Source organism: Colias croceus, chromosome Z (assembly GCF_905220415.1).
Source record: "Colias croceus chromosome Z, ilColCroc2.1".
NCBI classification, from domain to species: Eukaryota; Metazoa; Arthropoda; class Insecta; order Lepidoptera; family Pieridae; genus Colias; species Colias croceus.
In genome coordinates, this window is record NC_059568.1 from 15824595 (window position 1) to 15845581 (window position 20987).

Below are 20987 nucleotides of genomic sequence, written 5' to 3' on the forward strand. Positions count from 1 at the left end.
AACGTATTGAAATCGATGTAGAACTTAATCGAATGTTTAAATTGGAAAATGTATTTAACTGAACAGAATATATATACATAAAATGTAAACTATCGAAGCGTACGAGGGTAACACATCAATGTTATGAAATATCGTCAAGTCCATGTTCAATTTTATTGCTCAGATGTTTTTAGTTAAGCTTTTTAAAGTTTAGAGAGTAGATAGTTTTGTCGGGTAATTTAGTATGTTGTTTTATCGGAATGAATTTTGTTTTAATATTTTAAGTTTTCGATCTGTTGCTTTGATAGTAATTTTGTTCTATTTTATTTATGAAAATTTTCTCGGTCACGCAATGGAAAGTTTTGTAAACAATTTTTCATTTTTATTTGTCTTATTGTAAGACATACTTTTTCTTAATATTATAAGGTACTAAATGTTGTTGTTTTGGTAGTTATAATGCAATGTTTTATAAGTGGAAGGATATAAGCCGACTGGACTGAAATTATCCGTTTAAACAGGCATCATGGTCTATTTTTATGTTGCTTTTATCCAAAAGACACCATGCATGTCACAGACGCTTACCTATATCTGTTATTCCATTTGATTTCTTATTTGTAAACACAAGCCTTATTATCATAGTAATATTTAAAAAAATAAGAAACAATTCCAAATCAGTATAAAAGATATTATAGGGTATTTAGTATTTACCCGCATATAAATTTATGAGGAATATAAATTGAAATTAATGAAAAGGTGTTTGATATAGGTACTTTAAAATGTAAATCCAGCATAATCAAATGTTTATTTAAAATAATGTGATACTTCATATTATTTGTCCATAAAAGGCCGGCAAAGCACCTGCAACACTTCTAGTGTTACAAGTGTTTATGAGCGGTGGTGACCACTTAACATCAGGTGGCCCACCTGCAAAAAAAAAACTTCGTACTATACAACCAAATGTACTTATAGAGTGGATCAACGTTTATAAAAAAGCTAGCTTATAATCATCAGCATAGCTAGCATCAGGATCAAAACGGGGCACATTTTATATTGAAGAATTTTATATATATTTAATTTATATAATTTTATATATATATTTATTTATTATTTGGTCCAAAACAAATAATATGTAATTGTTACAAAATATATTAAATAAATGTTAATAAATAAGGCTAATTGTTTTCTGCAATTGTTTGACTCTATTTAATTTAAACAGCTTTTAGGTGTTTGCATGATCAACTTACAAGTTTAAATATTTAGCTCCTGGCAACATTGTTTTACAGCTGTCGTTTGAAATAAATCTCAATGGTTCATGTTCGCTTCTTATATCAGATGTAGTAGTTGTCACTATTATTGTTAAATGTCGTGAAACTTGTCTCTTGATGAGTCCCTTGTTATTATCTAGTTTAAACATGTCTTTCGGATTCTAAAACGACGGATATTATTGCAGCCGAAGCCAGCAACTAAACCCGGTAGCTCGATAGCTGTGTTGCAAAATATACCACTGCACACGAAAATCAATGTGACCAAAGTCGGCAAAACCATGACCGTGAACAGCAAAGCCAATTTCACGAGGCCCGGTGGCCCTTCCGCGGCGTTGTCGACTGTTCTCACCGGCAAGTCAATGCTGAAGGATAAGGAGAAGAAGTCGACTTTGCAGTTTACTCAGCCCTTCGGTGATGACAAGATGACGGGAGATGATGATATCAATGACGTAGCCGCTATGGGTGGTGTTAACTTGGCTGAGGAAACACAGCGGATCCTTGGATCCACGGAGTTGATTGGGACGCAGATCAGGTACCACTATTTTTTGAAATCATTCCCTTACTATTACTCTATGTTAGAGGTACTATACTACTGACACTTACTCACTTGTTATTACTATATGCTCTAAAGTTAAGGCTAGCCAAAAGCTCGTTCCCTAATAACCCATTGGCTATTTTATACAGACTGCACAATCAGTCAGGGTCCTACGGCTTTCTAAATTCAAAAGGTGGAATTTACGCAAAAGCTGATCATATTCAGGTATTTTACGCCGTAAATCTAATTTACCACATAATGTACGTAAGAAACGCCTCTGCACAGCTTCATTGCGGTCTATGTGATTATTGTACCTATATTGGAAGCCACACCGATGAACAATATTCCAATATATGTACATACTTCTTACTAGGGCTAAATATAATATTATCCACGACTTCGGATTTTTGAATGGTGAGGCAGAACGTAAAACAAAGCTCCAACTTTTATTGACCTTACTGACAATGTAATTGTAGTGAGGTCTAAATGATAGCGAAGAATCGAACATCACATCTAAGTCTCTAACAACCTTGACTCGTTCCAGTGTTACATGACTAATGTTATATGTAATTAAAAAAATGATCGGCCTTTTACTTTTAGTAAAACACATTACTTGACATTTTTTAACATTGAGGGTCATACGATGGGTATTGCACCATTCACTGACGACATCTAAATCCCTTTGTAAGGTCTGACAGTCACTATAATCTTGTATTCTGTGGAATATCTTGACGACATCTGCGTACGCAAGACTATTACATGAGATTAATTCAAGAAGATCGTTTATATATATCAAGAGTAGCAGTGGCCCCAAATTGGAACCCTGCGGTACACCGGAGGGGGATAAGAATGGAACAGAGTCATAGCCATACAATGCAACCAATTGTGACCATGTATGCCAAGATGATTGATTTTTGAAAGAAGGATAGTGTGATTTACAGTATCAAATGCTTTGGAAAAGTCTGTATAAACCGAATCCATCTGTAATTTACTGTCATATGATTCTGTCAGATAATAAGTATAAATGAGTAAGTTTGAATTTGTTGAGCTACAAACCCATGTTGTTTGTCGTATAATCTATGTTTGATATGACTATACATATGTTCGTATATAATGCTTTCAAACACTTTAGCAAAGCAGTTCAAAATACTAATTGGTCGATAATTTTCGACATTTCTCTTGTCACCTGATTTGAAAATTGGTGTCACTTTGGCTAGCTTCCATAAAGAAGGAAATGTTCCTTCGCTTAAAGACTTTAAATAACAGAGTTAACGGTTTTACGAGAGATGAGGAACATAAACGTGTAAGGACTGGTGCTTTTGGTTAAGTCGATTTTCTTTAGATAAGATAATACTACGCTCTCAGATATGTGTATTGTGTATGTTGTTTAATATGTAATTTGATGAAGCAAATTTGGGAATGTAGGCAACTTTGCAATATTCCTTATAAACCGAAGAAAAGTATGTAGCGAACAAATTGGCTATGTCATGTCCTGTGTCAGTATGTCATGCAACTTGATTTTTGTAGTACATATTGCGAAGAATGTCGTTCGTAATTTTCTTGTTTTTTGTATACAAAAAGAGACTGCATTCGATATTACCGATACATGACTTAAAACAAGAATCTATTAATTTTTTCTATCTAGATCTTAAAATTGAAAAAGTATCATAATCACGAGGATTGGAGTACCTACTTTTTGTGACGGTGATGAAATTTCTCTTTAGTTTTGAGTATTCTTATAAGTCCTTCGAGAACCATATGGGATAGTGATTCCTGTGGCGTTTTATTCGTGGTGTATATTTTTCGATAATCGTATGAATATTATTATAAAATAGTTGGACAAATTCATCATTTTGGATATGGTCATTACAACAATTGAAATCAGTTTTGTAAAAATACGGCTTGTCATATGAATTATTTTGATTCAGAGATGCGAGAATGTTACTGAATGTGATTTCCAAAGTAGGATGATGATTGTCAAGGCGGCTTAAGGGAGCGCCGTTAGTAATTTTGTATAAATCTGGCGTATTTGTGATTATGAGATCTAAGAACCTACCGTTTATTTTGGCTATGTTAATCTATGTTAATATTATAATGCTAAAGAGTTTGTTTGTTTGTTTGAACGCGCTAATCTCAGGAACTACTGAAAAATTATTTCGGTCTTAGATAGCTCATTTACCGAGGAAGGCTATAGGCTATATATTATCACACTAACACCAACAGGAACGGTGCCACGCGGGTGAAACCGCGGGGCGCGGCTAGTTTGGGATAAAGACGTGCACTGTAAAAATTCGTAAAGTAATTTTGTTTTTGGACATGATTAACTATTAAGGCCGTCGTTATCTGTCCATATTAAATTGGGAAAGTTAAAATATATTTTGTTCTTGCCTCCAAATTGTGGCAATTACCTTGCCCTCTTTCAGGTCGTGCAAAGACGAGTACCTAGTGCCGATGGGTCTGATGCAGAGCCGTGTCAAGTTGATCGCCAGCAAGCACGGGCTGGACGAGCCCAATGCGGAGGTGGCCGGGATCCTGAGCCACGCGGTCCACGAGCGGCTGAAGACCACCGTGGAGAAGCTGGCGGTCATCGCTCAGCATAGAAGTGATCTACTCATCAAGGTATAGGGGAAATGAGGTATAGTGGAGTAAGTTTAGTAAATAAAAATAGAAATAGAAAGCGTTTTATTTGCCACCATTTACAAAAATATAAATCTACCTAGTATGTGCACCTAAATTTTATTTTGCGACCAATGGGAGAGTGTTAGATATTATATAAATAGATAACATATAAATACACGTTAAAATGATCAATGGCGCTAATATGTGGCGACAGACCGAACTCCTATCGGTAATTGCTTCTGATGCTGGAACAACAAAAACCTCAGACGTTTTTTAAAACATGGCACTGAAGAATGATTTCGTAAAGAGGGAGGTAAATTATTTCAGCAATTTGAAGCAGCATAACGGAAGCTACCACGAAACGACGAAGAAAAATGTTGCGAAAGCTTAATACTTCTGGAATTAGCGAACCTAGTATTATAATCATTTTATTAGGATGTCAGGGATGGGACATGGCAAATGTTCAAATTTTGGTTTTGAGTGAAATCTTTCAATCATTACAAAAATAAACTGAATAACCCCCTCTTAAATCATTGTTATGACCCGCAACACATTTCAGACGGATTCCCGCTACGAAGTGACTGGTGACGTCAAGGGCCAACTGAAATTTCTGGAAGAGTTGGACCGCGTGGACAGGAAGAGGCGTGAGGACTCCGAGCGCGAAATACTGCTGCGTGCTGCCAAGTCGCGCTCCAAGAATGAGGACCCGGAGCAGGCGAAGCTGAAGGCCAAGGTTAGTGGAATTTTTGGGTGATTTAAAAGAGATGACATACAATACTGATCTACTGGAGTAAATTTAATGGTCTATCATGTAGTTTATTGTAGGTAGTTTATAGTTTATTGTATGGTAGGTGTGTAGCATTCATAATACATTTAACATTTCCCACTCTATTCGCTGGGTGCGAAGTATTAGGTGGGGGTAACATAATCTATCGCAGCGCTCATGGTGGTCAAAAGTAGAAATAATGTAAGCTCTGTCATGAGATGTATCTGTCAATTGCAAAGTGATTCTACATAAATACATTTTAATATCATTATTTAATCGCATAAGTCCGCTAATAAACATTACCAAACCATTTACCACTTTGATTATAAACACAAATACATTTAACACTAGTGACTACTCGTGTAAGGTGGCAACGTAATAGTTGTTTGCCTTATGATGAGAGCGTGAATTGACAACATTTCAAAATTTTAAGCTACTTATTTGTTATTTTAATGAAAACTAGATCAAAAATTATGATACACGTATTTTTTGCTTTTTCTAAATATGGAAGTTTTCATTCATCTTTTTGAGTTTTAAAATCATCTCATTCTAAAATGTCGTAAGCGCCAAATGACGTCATACATACGGAGGAATACATTTTTTCCTTTGCCACATGCCTAGTTTAAATTAAAAAAAAATCTTGACAGTTGACATTTTGGCACATTTGCCAGTTTGATTCGTCAAGCTTTGTAAATATTGTTATTTGTTATTTGCTGATCCAAATTTTAAACAAAAGAATTATTCTCAAGTACTGATGATGATGACTTTATGCAGGATTTGTTAAGGGGTGCTGAAAATTTCTGGGAAACAAATATACTATCCCAAAAACGTTGGAAAGTGTTAAATAAATACAACTTTTAGTAAGTAAACAAGAAGTAAACAAAGTCTTTTATTTCAAGAAAATTATGAACACTATAGGCACTATTTGTATAATATAAATGAATTGGTCCAACTCCAATCAAGCAAACATCACGCTAATGAGATTAAATTAGAATACCAAAACACAATAACACGATTTAAAAGTTTGTTTACATGATTATTTCACAAAAATGACAATAAATATGAAATTTGACACATGCCATACCCTGTAAATGTCAGTGATAGTTTTTTTTTAACTTTTTTTAAATTAGGCTAAGGCGCATTTTTATTCCTCCGTATGTATGACGTCATCATCACATTTATCGTTTTTATTTAATTTCTCTTAAAATATGCGATTAAAAAAAGAAATAATTTTTTTTATGTAATCGCAAGAGCAAAATAAAGAAACGGTTTTTTTCTTTCATGGCCTTATAAAAAATGAAATGTTGTCAATTATTGAACTCTGCCTTTCTTTTGTTCTTAATTCTTCTACATTTCGGACATGTCCAGCCAATACCAACAACTTTCCTTTAATTACAGTTTGTGGTTGGAATTTGATATCGTGAGTACCTAACACTCACAAACCCGGTCTTCAAAACAATACTTACTCATTTCGATCTGAAAACTATATTTAATTTATTACTAGCGATACAGGAACATTTAAATGTATTTACTGTTATATAATGAAACCATTAAAGTAGCCTTTTCTTATTGTTTTACTGTAAAACTACAACTATAAATGAAGTAAACAAACCCTGACACTCTGACACAATCAAAATTAAACACACTTTTTGGGATTACCTCATTCGATTTAAATGACCGATATAATTTCAACACCTTTTTTCCACCCAAATCGTGGTATCACAACAATTTATTAGTCGAAAATGTTTGTTATTTTTTAATTTCGACATTTTTTCACCAATATACGGCCAAAACGTCAATGTGACAGAGCCCACAAACTTTTGGAAGCTAGTTGGCGCTGTAATCGTGCACAGTCCCAATACACTTCATGAGCCTTATAGGAAAAACATAAACGATTTTAATTATTATTGTTTTTCATAACTATGTTATCTCTTTTAGTTTTGTGAGATTGGAATTAGTCGTGTTTGTCTTTCAAATGTAAAAAAAAAACTGCTACGTGATTGACTTATTAATATTACATTCCCCTATCACCAGGCCAAGGAAATGCAGCGTGCTGAATTAGAAGAACTGCGGCAGCGTGAAGCCAACCTCACAGCTCTGCAAGCCATCGGGCCAAGGAAGAAGGCCAGGATCGATGGTCCCGGTGGTGCGGACACTACTGTTTCTGGTAGTGGCAGCGCTAGCGGATATGTGAGTGTATTATCAAGTTATGAGGCATCTGCTGAATATCACTGGTTCTGCACGGAGTGGCCGATCTAATAGTTTAAGATCCCACCGCAGGATTAGTGCGTTCATAGTTTTTTTGCTAAAACCAAAATTTAATGTATATTTATAATTAGGAGAATATATTATATCGACTGGTCTGCCAGTCAAAATTTGGCCGCAAGCATTTATAACATTTTTTTTTCTAATTGACGTTTCGGAAAAACTTTTCATTCACTTGTTATTTATATAAAATGTAGTCTACAACGTGGCAGCTTGTTACTCTCTATGAGATGACAAAATATAAGAGGTGTACTTTCCAATTTAGCACTCCTAGTATTTTATTTTACGAAATATATGTTTCATACGACAAATAGCACTCCTTAATTACCAAAACAAGTGAACTAACAGATGTTTCCCATATTTAGCCCGGTCGCAGCCAGCTGGCTCTCCGTACTCGCCTGAAGCGCATCAACCTTCGCGACATGATCTATTTGTTGGAACAAGAGAAAGACACCGCTCACTCGACAATCCTGTTCAGGAGCTATCTTAAATAAATAATACACTTTGCCAGCCAGCTGGCTCTGCGTACTCGCCTGAAGCGCATCAACCTTCGCGACATGATCTATTTGTTGGCTCAAGAGAAAGACACCGCTCACTCGACAGTCTTGTTCAGGAGCTATCTTAACCCTAGCTCACTAAACATATTTCTGTGTTACTTTGTCACTAAACATTCGACTTACAGACGAACAAATTAAAATGCATGTATTTTATTTATTTGTTATATTTAAGTGAAATAAGTAACAACATAGCCAAGTTAGTTATCTAAATATTATTATAAGAAATAAGAAGGTCTTTTTTTCCAATCTTTGCAGTCATTACATGTAGGAATTGTGTGCTCGCCGCAAATTGCCTTTCTGCATGAGTGGCATGAGTTTTTAGTCATTCTGCGTTTTTTATATGGACAAAATCGGCATATTTTGCGTTTATTTGTCCGTCCTTGAGACGTACTAGGAAAAACATCATCGATTTTTAGAATATCTTTTATGTATGTTTTGATATTTTTCCTCAAAGTTGGTGTATTGTACCGCTCCTGCAACCATGGTTCAGTTAGGCCATCTTCCATTTTTTGAATGAAAGTTCTTAGTTTTAATGGTTTTTGACGCAGCCTCACCATGTTAGATACATAAATTACATATTAACTATGCATAAATTTAGAATATTATAAAATATAACCTAAGGCCACCTAGGTCTTCCGATTGTTGAGCACATTTGGTCAACTGCGTCGACTGCGTTTTTGGTGCTATTATAGCTGTTGGCGGCCTTCTGGCTGCGTGCTGGTATCCTCGTCAGAGACTATTATCCTCCTTATACAAAAGTTCTCCCTCTAAAATTGAATTCTTGGTCAGAAGACGTATCAGATTCTTGTTCACTTTGATCAGTAGCGATTGCTAAATCTCTCTCTAAATTGTCTTCGCCTTCGAAATCTGAGCTACGAAAACCATCCAACTGATGTTCAAGTGTCTCGCCCTCTTTATTGTGGCTGTCGCATTCTTCAAGAATACTCAATATCTTCTCCTGATCTCTCTCTGAATTCATGTATACAATAAAAGGAAGGTTAATTTTTTTAATTCGTATTATTCCAAAAACTATTAAAGGAAACAGTATACATTACTAGCAAAAAGGCAGATAAACTTTCTACAATAAGTATTATTCAACGTTTATTATAGATCGGTATCAATAAACAATAAAAAAAACGATTAATCAAAAATACACCTTTGTTCACATTGCACGCGTAGTCACTACACATTCGTCTGTGAGTCGAATATTTTGCTATAACTCCGCAACTCCGGTCTTGTTCAGGAGCTATCTTAAATAAATAATACACTTTGCCAGCCAGCTGGCTCTGCGTACTCGCCTGAAGCGCATCAACCTTCGCGACATGATCTATTTGTTGGCTCAAGAGAAAGACACCGCTCACTCGACAGTCTTGTTCAGGAGCTATCTTAAATAAATAATACACTTTGCCAGCCAGTTGGCTCTGCGTACTCGTTTGAAGAGCATCAACCTTCGCGACATGATCTATTTGTTGGCTCAAGAGAAAGACACCGCTCACTCGACAATTCTGTTCAGGAGCTATCTTTAATATACACATCATACACTTTGTAAATAAATATTATTTTTTTGTAAATACCATTTGTACATAAATTCAATTTTACCAATTTTTTATATTTTACTCTGTAACGCATGCATTTCTACACTGAAGAAGATTGTACTATGAAGTGAGTTTGAGACTTGTGCCCATAATTATGGACTTAATTTTTTAGTGACAATTTTTAATTTTTTTTGAGGATGTGGCACAAAATGTACATTTGTAAATATTATTTGTAATATAATTTTTAACGGAAAATAATTATATTTATTTCTAAAAATGTTTTGTATATTTTGAAATATGAATTATTCAATTGTTTATAATTCAAGTTTCACCAGCTTAATTTTAAATGTAATGTATGGCCTTGTATTGTATATTATTTTATGACGTTAAGATTATTAAATATCCTTATTCTGATGTTCTTTTTTAATATATTAAATGTAATCTGCTAGAACTTATCCAAAAAGATTCAGCGTTTCATATAATTATAATGTGATTTGTTGACTGACTTCGGAAAAAGAAAAAAGGTTCTATGTTCGTCTGTGAAATTCTTTATGAATTGTATTATCTTCTATAAGTAGTTTTAAAAGCAATTATAGCTACATAAAATTATGTAATTATCAACAAATTTTATAAATGATAAATAAACATGCTCAATTTATGCCGTAGTTGGCACATTCAATCTGTCTTCTTCTTGTAGTTATAAGTGTAACCATATTTTGTCCTTCAGTTTGTCCACTTTTAATGTACTTATGTGTTAGCTATATCAATGGATTTCGTATTTTAGAAATATTGGTTATTTGACGTTTTAGTAAAATTTATTATTATAATTAAAAGGATTGTGTAATTTTAATCTAAATAATAATAATCGAAAATGTTGATTATTATTGTTAATTGGAGTACGTTGACGTTATATGAATTTGTTATTTGAGTTTTATTTAGAAAATAATTTTAAGGTAAAAGCATGTTTTTTATAAACACACCAGATTGGATAATAAAATTGCAATTTAAATAATATTTTTTTTATGAAATTGTAAATGATGTACTGGATTTGTCAATTTTAGGTTGTATATAATATTTAACATTTTTTATTATAAATAAGAGGAAATTTTATGTTTAAAGATGCATGTAAAGAACAAATTTTACTTAATTATATAAGTTCATTGCAAATGGATTTCTTTTTTCTTCCGAACTTATGAATAGTGTGCTTTTTAACAAGATGTATTTTTCACTCAGTGCATAATATAATGTATGTTTTTAATATTTTTTACCATAGTCATAATTGTTGTGTAATGAAATAAAAGTAAAGACTAGGCACCCAATCCGATTACAAATTTTTTAATCATAATAATTTTAATATAAGCAATGGATTTACTGTGTTAGTTGCATCCAGATTTAATTTTTTATTATTATTCTGTGTATAAATAAATGATAATGAATCTGAATAAATGTGTAGATTTTTTACAGATCGTTTTATTTTCATACTATACCGTTATGAAAAAGTAAATATCAATTCCTGAATATTAATGTTCTGTTTTTACCTCTAGATAAATTTATTTAGATCCATCCTTATTAAAGAGTATATGATAAAAAAAAAATAAAAAAAATATTAGGTACCTACCTATGGCTTACGCTATACGCTTACAGACCTTACTAAGAGCTAGCGCGCACGAGCAACTTTGTCTCGGCAACTATTTTGTCTCTCCCACCCATGGGCTAGTATGAAAGTGCGCGCACGTAGCGACGCAACTCCCCATACAACTGATGGAAGAGACAAAATAGTTGCGGAGACGGAGACAAAGATGCTCGTGCGCGCTGGCTCTTAATAGTTACCTATATATTTTTCCGTACAATTTGATGTTTAGCACTTGGCACAAAGGTTCTCTATCAATAAAAAAGCGAAAAAACGACGTAGTAACGAAAAATGATTCTATCTTCTTAATATATATATATATATATATATATATATATATAGATATCTCCATGGGCACTATGTTGATCAAACGTGCCATATAGTTAGTAATTATTTGATCCGTTTTCACTTGTTGATCCGGTTGGTATTTGTGGATCCATTGCCACACCACCGTCCGTATGTGGATCCGAACGGAGCCACAAGTGTCACCATCAGTAATAATAATAATTACGTGCTTTTTATACAAATCCACCTTTTTTGCGTTTTAGCTCTTGTTGATCCGATTCAAATGAGCCAATCAGAGCCCACCGAGCTCAGCCATTGGTCGCTCGCGGCACTTGAAGGTTTAAAGACATTAATTATTCCCGTTATAAAAACGTATGTTGCCGTTCGCCTTCCATAATTTGTTCGGATCTTTGGGAGGGCAAGATAGCTAGCTCGTCTATTAAGATAGTTGCGATTGGATGTTGAGAATATAATATTTGTATTTATGTTTTTATGTAGCGCTTTGCGGATGAACATACACGTATTACAAAAGTATAATTGTTTTAAATTCATTATTTTAGTGTCGTCGTAGATTTTATTTGTAGAAGTTAAAAAAGGATAGTTAAAGATAGTTTTAATGATTTTATTTTGTAAAATTTGGAGTGGCGCTAATTTATTTTTGTAAGCACTCCCCCATACTTCTATTAAATACATTAGGTGCGGCTTTACTAACGTGTTGTAGATGGTGTGGCGTAATTTATGAGGAATGCAAGAAGTAATATTACGCAGAGATCTAAGAAGTGCTGATAATTTATTTTTTAAGTGGTCGATGTGATGATTCCATTTTAGAGAGCTGTCGATTCGCAAACCTAGTAGATCGGGAGTCATTGACACAAAATTTCGAGTCATTTGTAACAGGATGGCGGTTCTACAGGGGTCTTAGTACGCAATGACAGAAAGAAAAATGATGGTGTGAACGCTGGTAAAGGCGGCTTAGTCGCGTGGGCGTTAGTCAAACTCGTCGGAAAAATAGCGAAAGTCAAACGATTTGTAACACAAAAATTTTAGAATTTACCGATAGCCCATAAAAAAGATGTAGACGGTAGTGTCATGCCATACTTTTCCGGTGTGACATAAAGCCCGCCATATCGACGCGAATGCGTTGATTTAAAAAAAAAACAATTCAACCATTGTATTGTGCAATTCAAATCGTATACTTTTATTTTCTTAATCATTTACTTTGTATCCTTTATCATTAGTCACTAAAATTTATTTTGTTAACTTGCCAAATATAATGTAACATGAAATTTGCAAGGGAAGGCACTGCCTTCTGAGATATAGGAATTACCTAGTTCAGAAGGCAGAGCAATATTGTAATGTTATATTTGAAGTTACTAATAAATTTTATTTTATTTATTATTTTATTGGTACCAGGCTAACTTTTGCACAGGTAACCATCTTCGTGCAGCCATTTACGAAAATCGCCATGCATCGCCATGCTTTTCAGACGATTCTAAATGGTCGCCATACCGCCGAAATGATTTTGTTTAATTGAATGAAATGTTGAAATGAATGTTTAATTGAGTATTTGAATAAAAAAAAATTATTGATTTTTTTATGTATTTTAAAACCTTATTATTAATAATATTGATATTTAATGCAAAAAACTCCAAAAAAAATTTTATCAATTAAATAAAAGCAATTAAAAATTGATGAAATTTAAATTAAAATCACGTGACTATAAACGCACCATGATTGGTCACCATAGATGTGACGTCAAAATGTTACAGTTGTATACGTTTTTCTATCAACTGCAATGAGTGAAAACTAACATTATGACGTCACACGCGCCCGGGTGATGCTTCGGGAGTTGTCGGTGTGTTTTCGGTACTGGATTCAAAGACTAATTTTTATTTTGAAATAACTTTTGAATTATTGAAAAAAAAAAATTTAAAAAAATAGTTTTGTTATAAAACTAATATATAATCTTTCCATTTAGCACAAAAAAATTTTTTATTCAAATACTCAATTGAATGAATTTTGTTTACTATTTGTTCATTTGAGCATACATATTTTTCAAATAATGTACTAATACGGCTCAACTCCGACCGAATATCCTTCATATCATCATTACATCTGCAATCTTGTTCTAGCGGTTGTTTCCGTTTTCTGTAAGTAATTTAAGTATCAGTTGGCGTAGAACTCGTAGAAAACGAACTTAGCTTCGATAGATCGGGATGCGATCCACCGGCAGTACCCACTGCACCACTGCTAGTTAAACGTGTTGGCGATCTGCGTACACTCATATTTACTCCGCAATGGATAATTTGTGCAAGAATATGAGTCGTCATTTGTTTTTGACCTAAATCTAACATTTTAATTATTTTATCAGATTGATATCAGAATCAGGGCAAAGGCGAACGCTACACGTCAATAAATATTATGATAATTATCTTGATATTTACTGATGTATCTTAGGAGGGATCACAGCACACCCTACACCATCAATACGTATCGCGTCAGTACTGAAACGTTCTTTGTATGAGCCAGACGTGATGACGGCAAGATAAATATTGCGATGTAGGTCCTGGGATCAGATCACAAGGAGTTCCAGAAACCCAGCGATATACAGGGTTAGTTCTCAATGACCGGCCAAATTTTCAGAAATGGTTCAGAATCGATAACATTTTAGAACTAATGAAAAAAAAAACGTTTTTTTTTAAATTAGATTTCATTCCTGTCCACCACTAAAAAGCGAACGTGTGGACATTACAAAAGCAACAATTCAGTTCAACAACCTAGATAGGTAGAAGTTAGCACACACATAAATTTGGCAATGCGCGCTAGCACACAAGTGCATTGATTCTGGGGGTGTTTACGATTTAGGAAATTTTTAAGACATTTTCAAATGAATGCTATTATTTTTATTTAATTTTATTCGACAATAATGTTTCAAATGCACCTTTGGTTTAATATGTAGATCTTAATTTTAAATTTTGGCTGGTCATTGAAAACTAACCCTGTATTGTGATCCTTCAATACACTGCCCTACACGTCAATAAATATCGTAATCCGATAGTAAATATTGACGGATCACAATATGGATCTTACGTGTAGCGTTCGCCAAAGAGTTGCCCTGTTTCAAGAGGTAGGTTGTTATTTGTAGGTTGCATACTACTTGAGAATTATCACCGTCACTGTATGACGAAAGGTTCGTCCAAATATCTATCTTTTTAGGGTTCCTTATTTTTAGTTTCACAACGTTTTCTATAAGTTTCAATTGAATTACGGTCGACTTCTTCAACTTCCATAAAACTCAGGAGATTTTTTGGTAGCTCTAATTTCATATCCCCATGTCAATGTCATGCAAGTGCATATAAATTGAACAGATCAACATACGACTTATGATTTGGTATATAAAACGGAGTCAAGAAGTATTTGAGCATTTCAAAATTTGAACCGTTACGAAGTCGAGTTCGTCTAGTCTAGGCGGATTTAGCAATGTATGGAACATTACCTATCTATAATATGTTTGTGTACGGAGCCAACAAATACTGTAGTGTTTACGAAAAATTAATCTACGTTACTTAATATACAGTTTCGTTTTGTCGGAACAAATAAAGCTGTAATTTTGATAATATAAATGATAATGATCAATTTATATATATATATATATATATATAAATACCAACTTGGGCACTAAGTTGATCCAGCCCGACTGCCGTGCATTCCTGACTCCACCTTTTCCCCCTTATTACTCGACTCCGGTTGCATAGATCTTGCCCGGAGTGGCAACGGCGCAAATTTTTGGGCGATGTTGCCAAACGTATTCGTGGAGAAGTTGATATACTCAACATTTTTATTGCTAAGATCTCGAACTGAATCGACTCCGTAACGGCCGAAATTCAGAAACCCATAAACACTTGTTGACTCCGTTTTATATACCAAATCCAAAGTCGTATGTTGATCAGATCCATTTATATTATCAAAATTACAGCTTTATTTGATCTGACAAAACGAAACTGTATATTAAGTAACGTAGATTAATTTTTCGTAAACACTACAGTATTTGTTGGCTCCGTACACAAACATAGGTAATGTTCCATACATTGCTAAATCCGCCTAGACTAGACGAACTCGACTTCGTAACGGTTCAAATTTTGAAATGCTCAAATACTTCTTGACTCCGTTTTATATACCAAATCATAAGTCGTATGTTGATCTGTTCCATTTATATGCACTTGCATGATATTGACATGGGGATATGAAATTAGGGCTAACAAAAAATCTCCTGAGTTTTATGGAAGTTGAAGAAGTCGACCGTAATTCAATTGAAACTTATAGAAAACGTTGTGAAACTAAAAATACGGAACCTTTCGTCATACAGTGACGGTGATAATTCTCAAGTAGTATGCAGCCTACAAATAACAACCTACCTCTTGAATCAGGGCAACTCTTTGGCGAACTCTACACGTAAGATCCATATTGTGATCCGTCAATATTTACTATCGGATTACGATATTTATTGACGTGTAGGGTAGTGTATTGACGGATCACAATACAGGGTTAGTTTTCAATGACCAGCCAAAATTTAAAATTAAGATCTAGATATTAAACCAAAGGTACATTTGAAACATTATTGTCGAATAAAATAAAATAAAAATAAAAGCATTCATTTGAAAATGTCTTAAAAATTGCCTAAATCGTAAACACCGCCAGAATCAATGCACTTGGGTGCGTGCGCGCATCGCCAAATTTATGTGTGTGCTAACTTCTACCTATCTAGGTTGTTGAACTGAATTGTGCTTTTGTAATGTCCACACGTTCGCTTTTTAGTGGTGGACAGGAATGAAATCTAATTTAAAAAAAAAACGTTATTTTTTTCATTAGATCTAAAATGTTATCGATTCTGAACCATTTCTGAAAATTTGGCCGGTCATTGAAAACTAACCCTGTATATCGCTGGATTTCTGGAACTCCTTGTGATCTGATCCCAGGACCTACATCGCAATATTTATCTTGCCGTCATCACTTCTGGCTCGTACAAAGAACGTTTCAGTACTGACGCGATATGTATTTATGGTGTAGGGTGTGCTGTGATCCCTCCCAAGATACATCAGTAAATATCAAGATAATTATCATAATATTTATTGACGTGTAGCGTTCGCCTTTGCCCTGATTCTGATATCAATCTGATAAAATAATTAAAATGTTAGATTTAGGTCAAAAACAAATGACGACTCATATTCCTACACAAATTATTCATTGCGGAGTAAATATGAGTGTACGCAGATCGCCAACACGTTTAACCAGCAGTGGTGCAGTGGGTACTGCCGGTGGATCGCATCCCGATCTATCGAAGCTAAGTTCGTTTTCTACGAGTTCTACGCCAACTGATACTCAAATTACTTATAGACAACGGAAACAACCGCTAGAACAAGATTGCAGATGTAGTGATGATATGAAGAATATTCGGTTGGAGTTGTGCCGTATTAGTACATTATTCGAAAAATATGTATGCTCAAATGAACAAATAGTAAACAAAATTCATTCAATTAAACATTCATTTCAACATTTCATTCAATTAAACAAAATCATTTCGGCGGTATGGCAACCATTTAGAATCGTCTGAAAAGTATGGCATGGCGATTTTCGTAAATGGCTGCACGACGATGGTTGCCTGTGCAAAAGATAGCCTGGTACCAATGGTTGAATTGTTTTTTAAAATCAACGCATTCGCGTCGGTATGGCGGGATTTATATCACACCGGAAAAGTATGGCATGACACTACCGTCTACATCTTTTTTTATGGGCTATCGGTAAATTCTAAAATGTTTGTGTTACAAATCGTTTGACTTTCGCTATTTTTCCGACGAGTTCGACTAACGCCCACGCGACTAAGCCGCCGGTACCAGCGTTCACACCATCATTTTTCTTTTTGTCATTGCGTACTAAGACCCCTGTAGAACCGCCATCCTGTTACAAATGACTCGAAATTTTGTGTCAATATCTCCCGATCTACTAGGTTTGCGAATCGACAGCTCTCTAAAATGGAATCATCACATCGACCACCTAAAAAATAAATTATCAGCACTTCTTAGATCTCTGCGTAATATTACTTCTTGCATTCCTCATAAATTACGCCACACCATCTACAACACGTTAGTAAAGCCGCACCTAATGTATTTAATAGAAGTATGGGGGAGTGCTTACAAAAATAAATTAGCGCCACTCCAAATTTTACAAAATAAAATCATTAAAACTATCGTTAACTATCCTTTTTTAACTTCTACAAATAAAATCTACGACGACACTAAAATAATGAATTTAAAACAATTATACTTTTATAATACGTGTATGTTCATCCGCAAAGCGCTACATAAAAACATAAATACAAATATTATAATCTCAACATCAAATCGCCACTATCCTAATAGACGAGCTAGCTATCTTGCCCTCCCGAAGATCCGAACAAATTATGGAAGGCGATCGGCAACATACGTTTCTATAACGGGAATAAATGTCTTGAAACCTTCAAATGGCTAAGGCCGCAAGCGACCAATGGCTGAGCTCGGTGGGCTCTGATTGGCTCATTTGAATCGGATCAACAAGAGCTAAAACGCAAAAAAGGTGGATTTGTATAAAAAGCACGTAATTATTATTATTACTGATGGTGACACTTGTGGCTCCGTTCGGATCCACATACGGACGGTGGTGTGGCAATGGATCCACAAATACCAACCGGATCAACAAGTGAAAACGGATCAAATAATTACTAACTATATGGCACGTTTGATCAACATAGTGCCCATGGAGATATCTATATATATATATCTTCATAATATATATAAATCTCGTGTCACAATGTTTGTCCTCAATGGACTCCTAAACCACTTAACCGATTATAATAAAATTTGCACACCATGTGCAGTTCGATCCAACTTGAGAGATAGGATATTTTAAACATGTAGGTACCACGGGCGAAGCCGGGGCGGACCTCTAGTATATATATATATATATATAAATCTCGTGTCACAATGTTTGTCCTCAATGGACTCCTAAACCACTTAACCGATTATAATAAAATTCGCACACCATCTGCAGTTCGATCCAACTTGAGAGATAGGTATATCGTTAGTTTAAATCTCAAATCGTTTTAGAGAGGCGGGCGAAGCCGCGGGCGGTAATCTAGTTTTAATATAAATTTGAGTATTCATAACTACTCCATTCTTATATAAGAAAAGTGAGTTTAAAACTAAACAAAGCGAAAATAAGGTCTTCATCATTTCAGTCATTTTAATTGAATATTCCAAATGTTTTACTGGAAAAATTATTTTTCCAAAATCAAATAATTTTCTATTTTTTCAATTGAATCTCAATTATTATATTTTGCGAAAACAATATCACAAAATATAATATGCAAGCCCCATCTAAATCCATTTAGCTTTTCCGTAGATTAGCTCGGACAAACAAAATATATAGACACGTCATATTAGGCATAAACATAAAGAAAAAAACATTAGGGTTTAAATATGCCTTGCCTATAAGAAAATAACATTATGCAACGGGGAAATATTAAAAAGAGGAAAGATTTGTAATTATGTATGTATGGATACATACAGTGAAACCTGGTTAAGTGAGACATCAAGGGACCTGCAATGTCGTTTCACTTATAGAGGTATTCCACTTACCCAGTGTCTCAGATATACAGGTATAAATAAATATCTGTCTCATTTACAGAGGGTTCCATTAATAGAGGTGAAAATACAGGTTCATAAACGGATATTAACTTCAGTTTTTCACGTAATGATAACGATTGTAGCTTTCGTTTTGACATTTTTCAAATAAACATCTGTATGATAGTAAAGCAAAACTAAAACTGAAAGTAATTGAAGCTCAAAATTTGTACTTACGTACTTGGAATTACCTGTGGAATTTGTGGGTAGATTAAGAATGAGTAAACAAACAATGTTATCTCAGTTACAGAGGTTTATGTATATAAAATTTACTCGCTGTCTCAGTTATAGAGGTAACTATGATGATAAATCGAAAGAACAAATCCCAGATATAGAGGTTTACTTCGTCCCACTAACAGAGGTAATTCAGTGCCAAAGTGTTGGGACCTCAGCATGAGTTCCAGTTATGGAGGTAGGTTTCTCACTTATCCAGGTCCCACTTAACCAAGTTTCACTGTATATGGTTTTCACGCATAAACTACTGGGCCGATTTCAAAAATTCTTTCAACATATTTAGAAAGCTGCATCTTCATTGAGCAACATGGGTAGGCTAGGTTTTATCCAGGAAATACCACGGGAACGGGAACTATGAGGGTTTTTCTTTGAAAACGCGGGCGAAGCCGCATTTTATTCTCAAAGTAGCCAGCAGGCTACTTTGAGAATAAAATGCAACTTAATAAATTTGCAAACTTTGAGAATAGATAGCAATCTAATCTATTATTCTAATATCTACACTAATCTTAGAGCATTAAACCAACCGGAGTGGCCATTGGCAGGCGTTCCCCGCTCGCCAAAGGTTTGAGTACGCGTTACATACCTGTTATATAAAACTAGTTGACGCGCGCCCAAGAAGCTTATATCCTCTCGCGCGCCCAACGCCATTTTGCTAATGTCAGTGAACGTGAAAAAACCGGAGCGAAATATGCCAAATTGAAGTGAATTTACGTGTAAGAAGTGGTCCGAAACGTGGAATGTAATTAAGGATAATGTTACTTTTCATCTGTAAGTACTTTTACATCAAAATATTGTGAAATATTGCAGCAAATTTGCAAAATACTGAAATATATTGTCAATGTAAAAGTGTTGCCACATAATGGTACTACATCCACTTTTGGGTAAATTTTAAAGTACGTAGACTGTTTTAATATTTAATTATAACTTTTATCACCGTTCATATTTGTTATTATAGAGTAATAAAATTTAGCCAAAGAAACCATAAATAACGTGAAGTATAATTTGTATAAACTTTATGAATTAATGATAAATACCGTTTGCAAATTCATTTATTGTTTATCTCCAACACATGTTTTTCTTTAATATTTTATAGTATACTAAGTTTAAGTTTGTATTTTATTAATTATAATGCAATTACTTACGTTCGTAACATGTACGTAAAAAGGCATTTTTAATTCGTTATTCTGGTATCACTGCATAAAAATTAGGGATGGGACGGTAAAAGAATAATATCGATATAAATATTATCCAGCCGTGGGCGTCTTATGGCTGATGATGATAAATTTTATCAGTTTGTTTCATTCTCATTTTTTTTTTCAGATTTCTAAAAGCTGCTGTGATTCGGGATGTTTGGATTCGATCTCCGAATGCGAATCATGTTTCATGGACTCCTAAACGGACTAGCACTAACTAGTGTTTCTGCGTTAAAATAAATGTAAATATTTGTAAATAAATGATGTAAATGAACGACGAAGCTGTCTTTTTGTTCACTATTTCTTGTTTTATATGTAAATTGTGACATTCACAAAAAAATGGTATTAGGCTAAACTTTATGGGACGTCGAGTTGAGAGGCGTAAATTTTTTTGTGGTTAGCTGTTGTC

The 20987-nt window shown here is 34.3% G+C and overlaps 1 protein-coding gene and 1 long non-coding RNA gene across 4 annotated transcripts in view; both read left to right on the top strand.

The window, feature by feature from the left end:
* The window catches only part of LOC123705587 (transcription initiation factor TFIID subunit 4), a 38775-nt gene extending 27793 nt beyond the window's left edge, over window positions 1-10982 (top strand). For 2 of the 3 annotated variants that reach the window (XM_045654442.1, XM_045654444.1), the window contains 5 exons: window positions 1430-1776; window positions 4203-4398; window positions 4958-5131; window positions 7199-7354; window positions 7795-10982. In XM_045654442.1, the coding sequence (XP_045510398.1) occupies window positions 1430-1776; window positions 4203-4398; window positions 4958-5131; window positions 7199-7354; window positions 7795-7923 (1002 nt within the window). In that variant the 3' untranslated portion in view covers window positions 7924-10982. The remainder of the gene's footprint in view (window positions 1-1429; window positions 1777-4202; window positions 4399-4957; window positions 5132-7198; window positions 7355-7794) is intronic. The other variant, XM_045654443.1, reaches the window with a different exon arrangement.
* Window positions 10983-20109: 9127 nt separating this feature from the next.
* Window positions 20110-20856, top strand: LOC123705467. The gene is made up of 2 exons (XR_006753309.1): window positions 20110-20153; window positions 20706-20856. It is a non-coding gene; the product is annotated as an uncharacterized LOC123705467 (long non-coding RNA).
* Window positions 20857-20987: the final 131 nt, after the last annotated feature.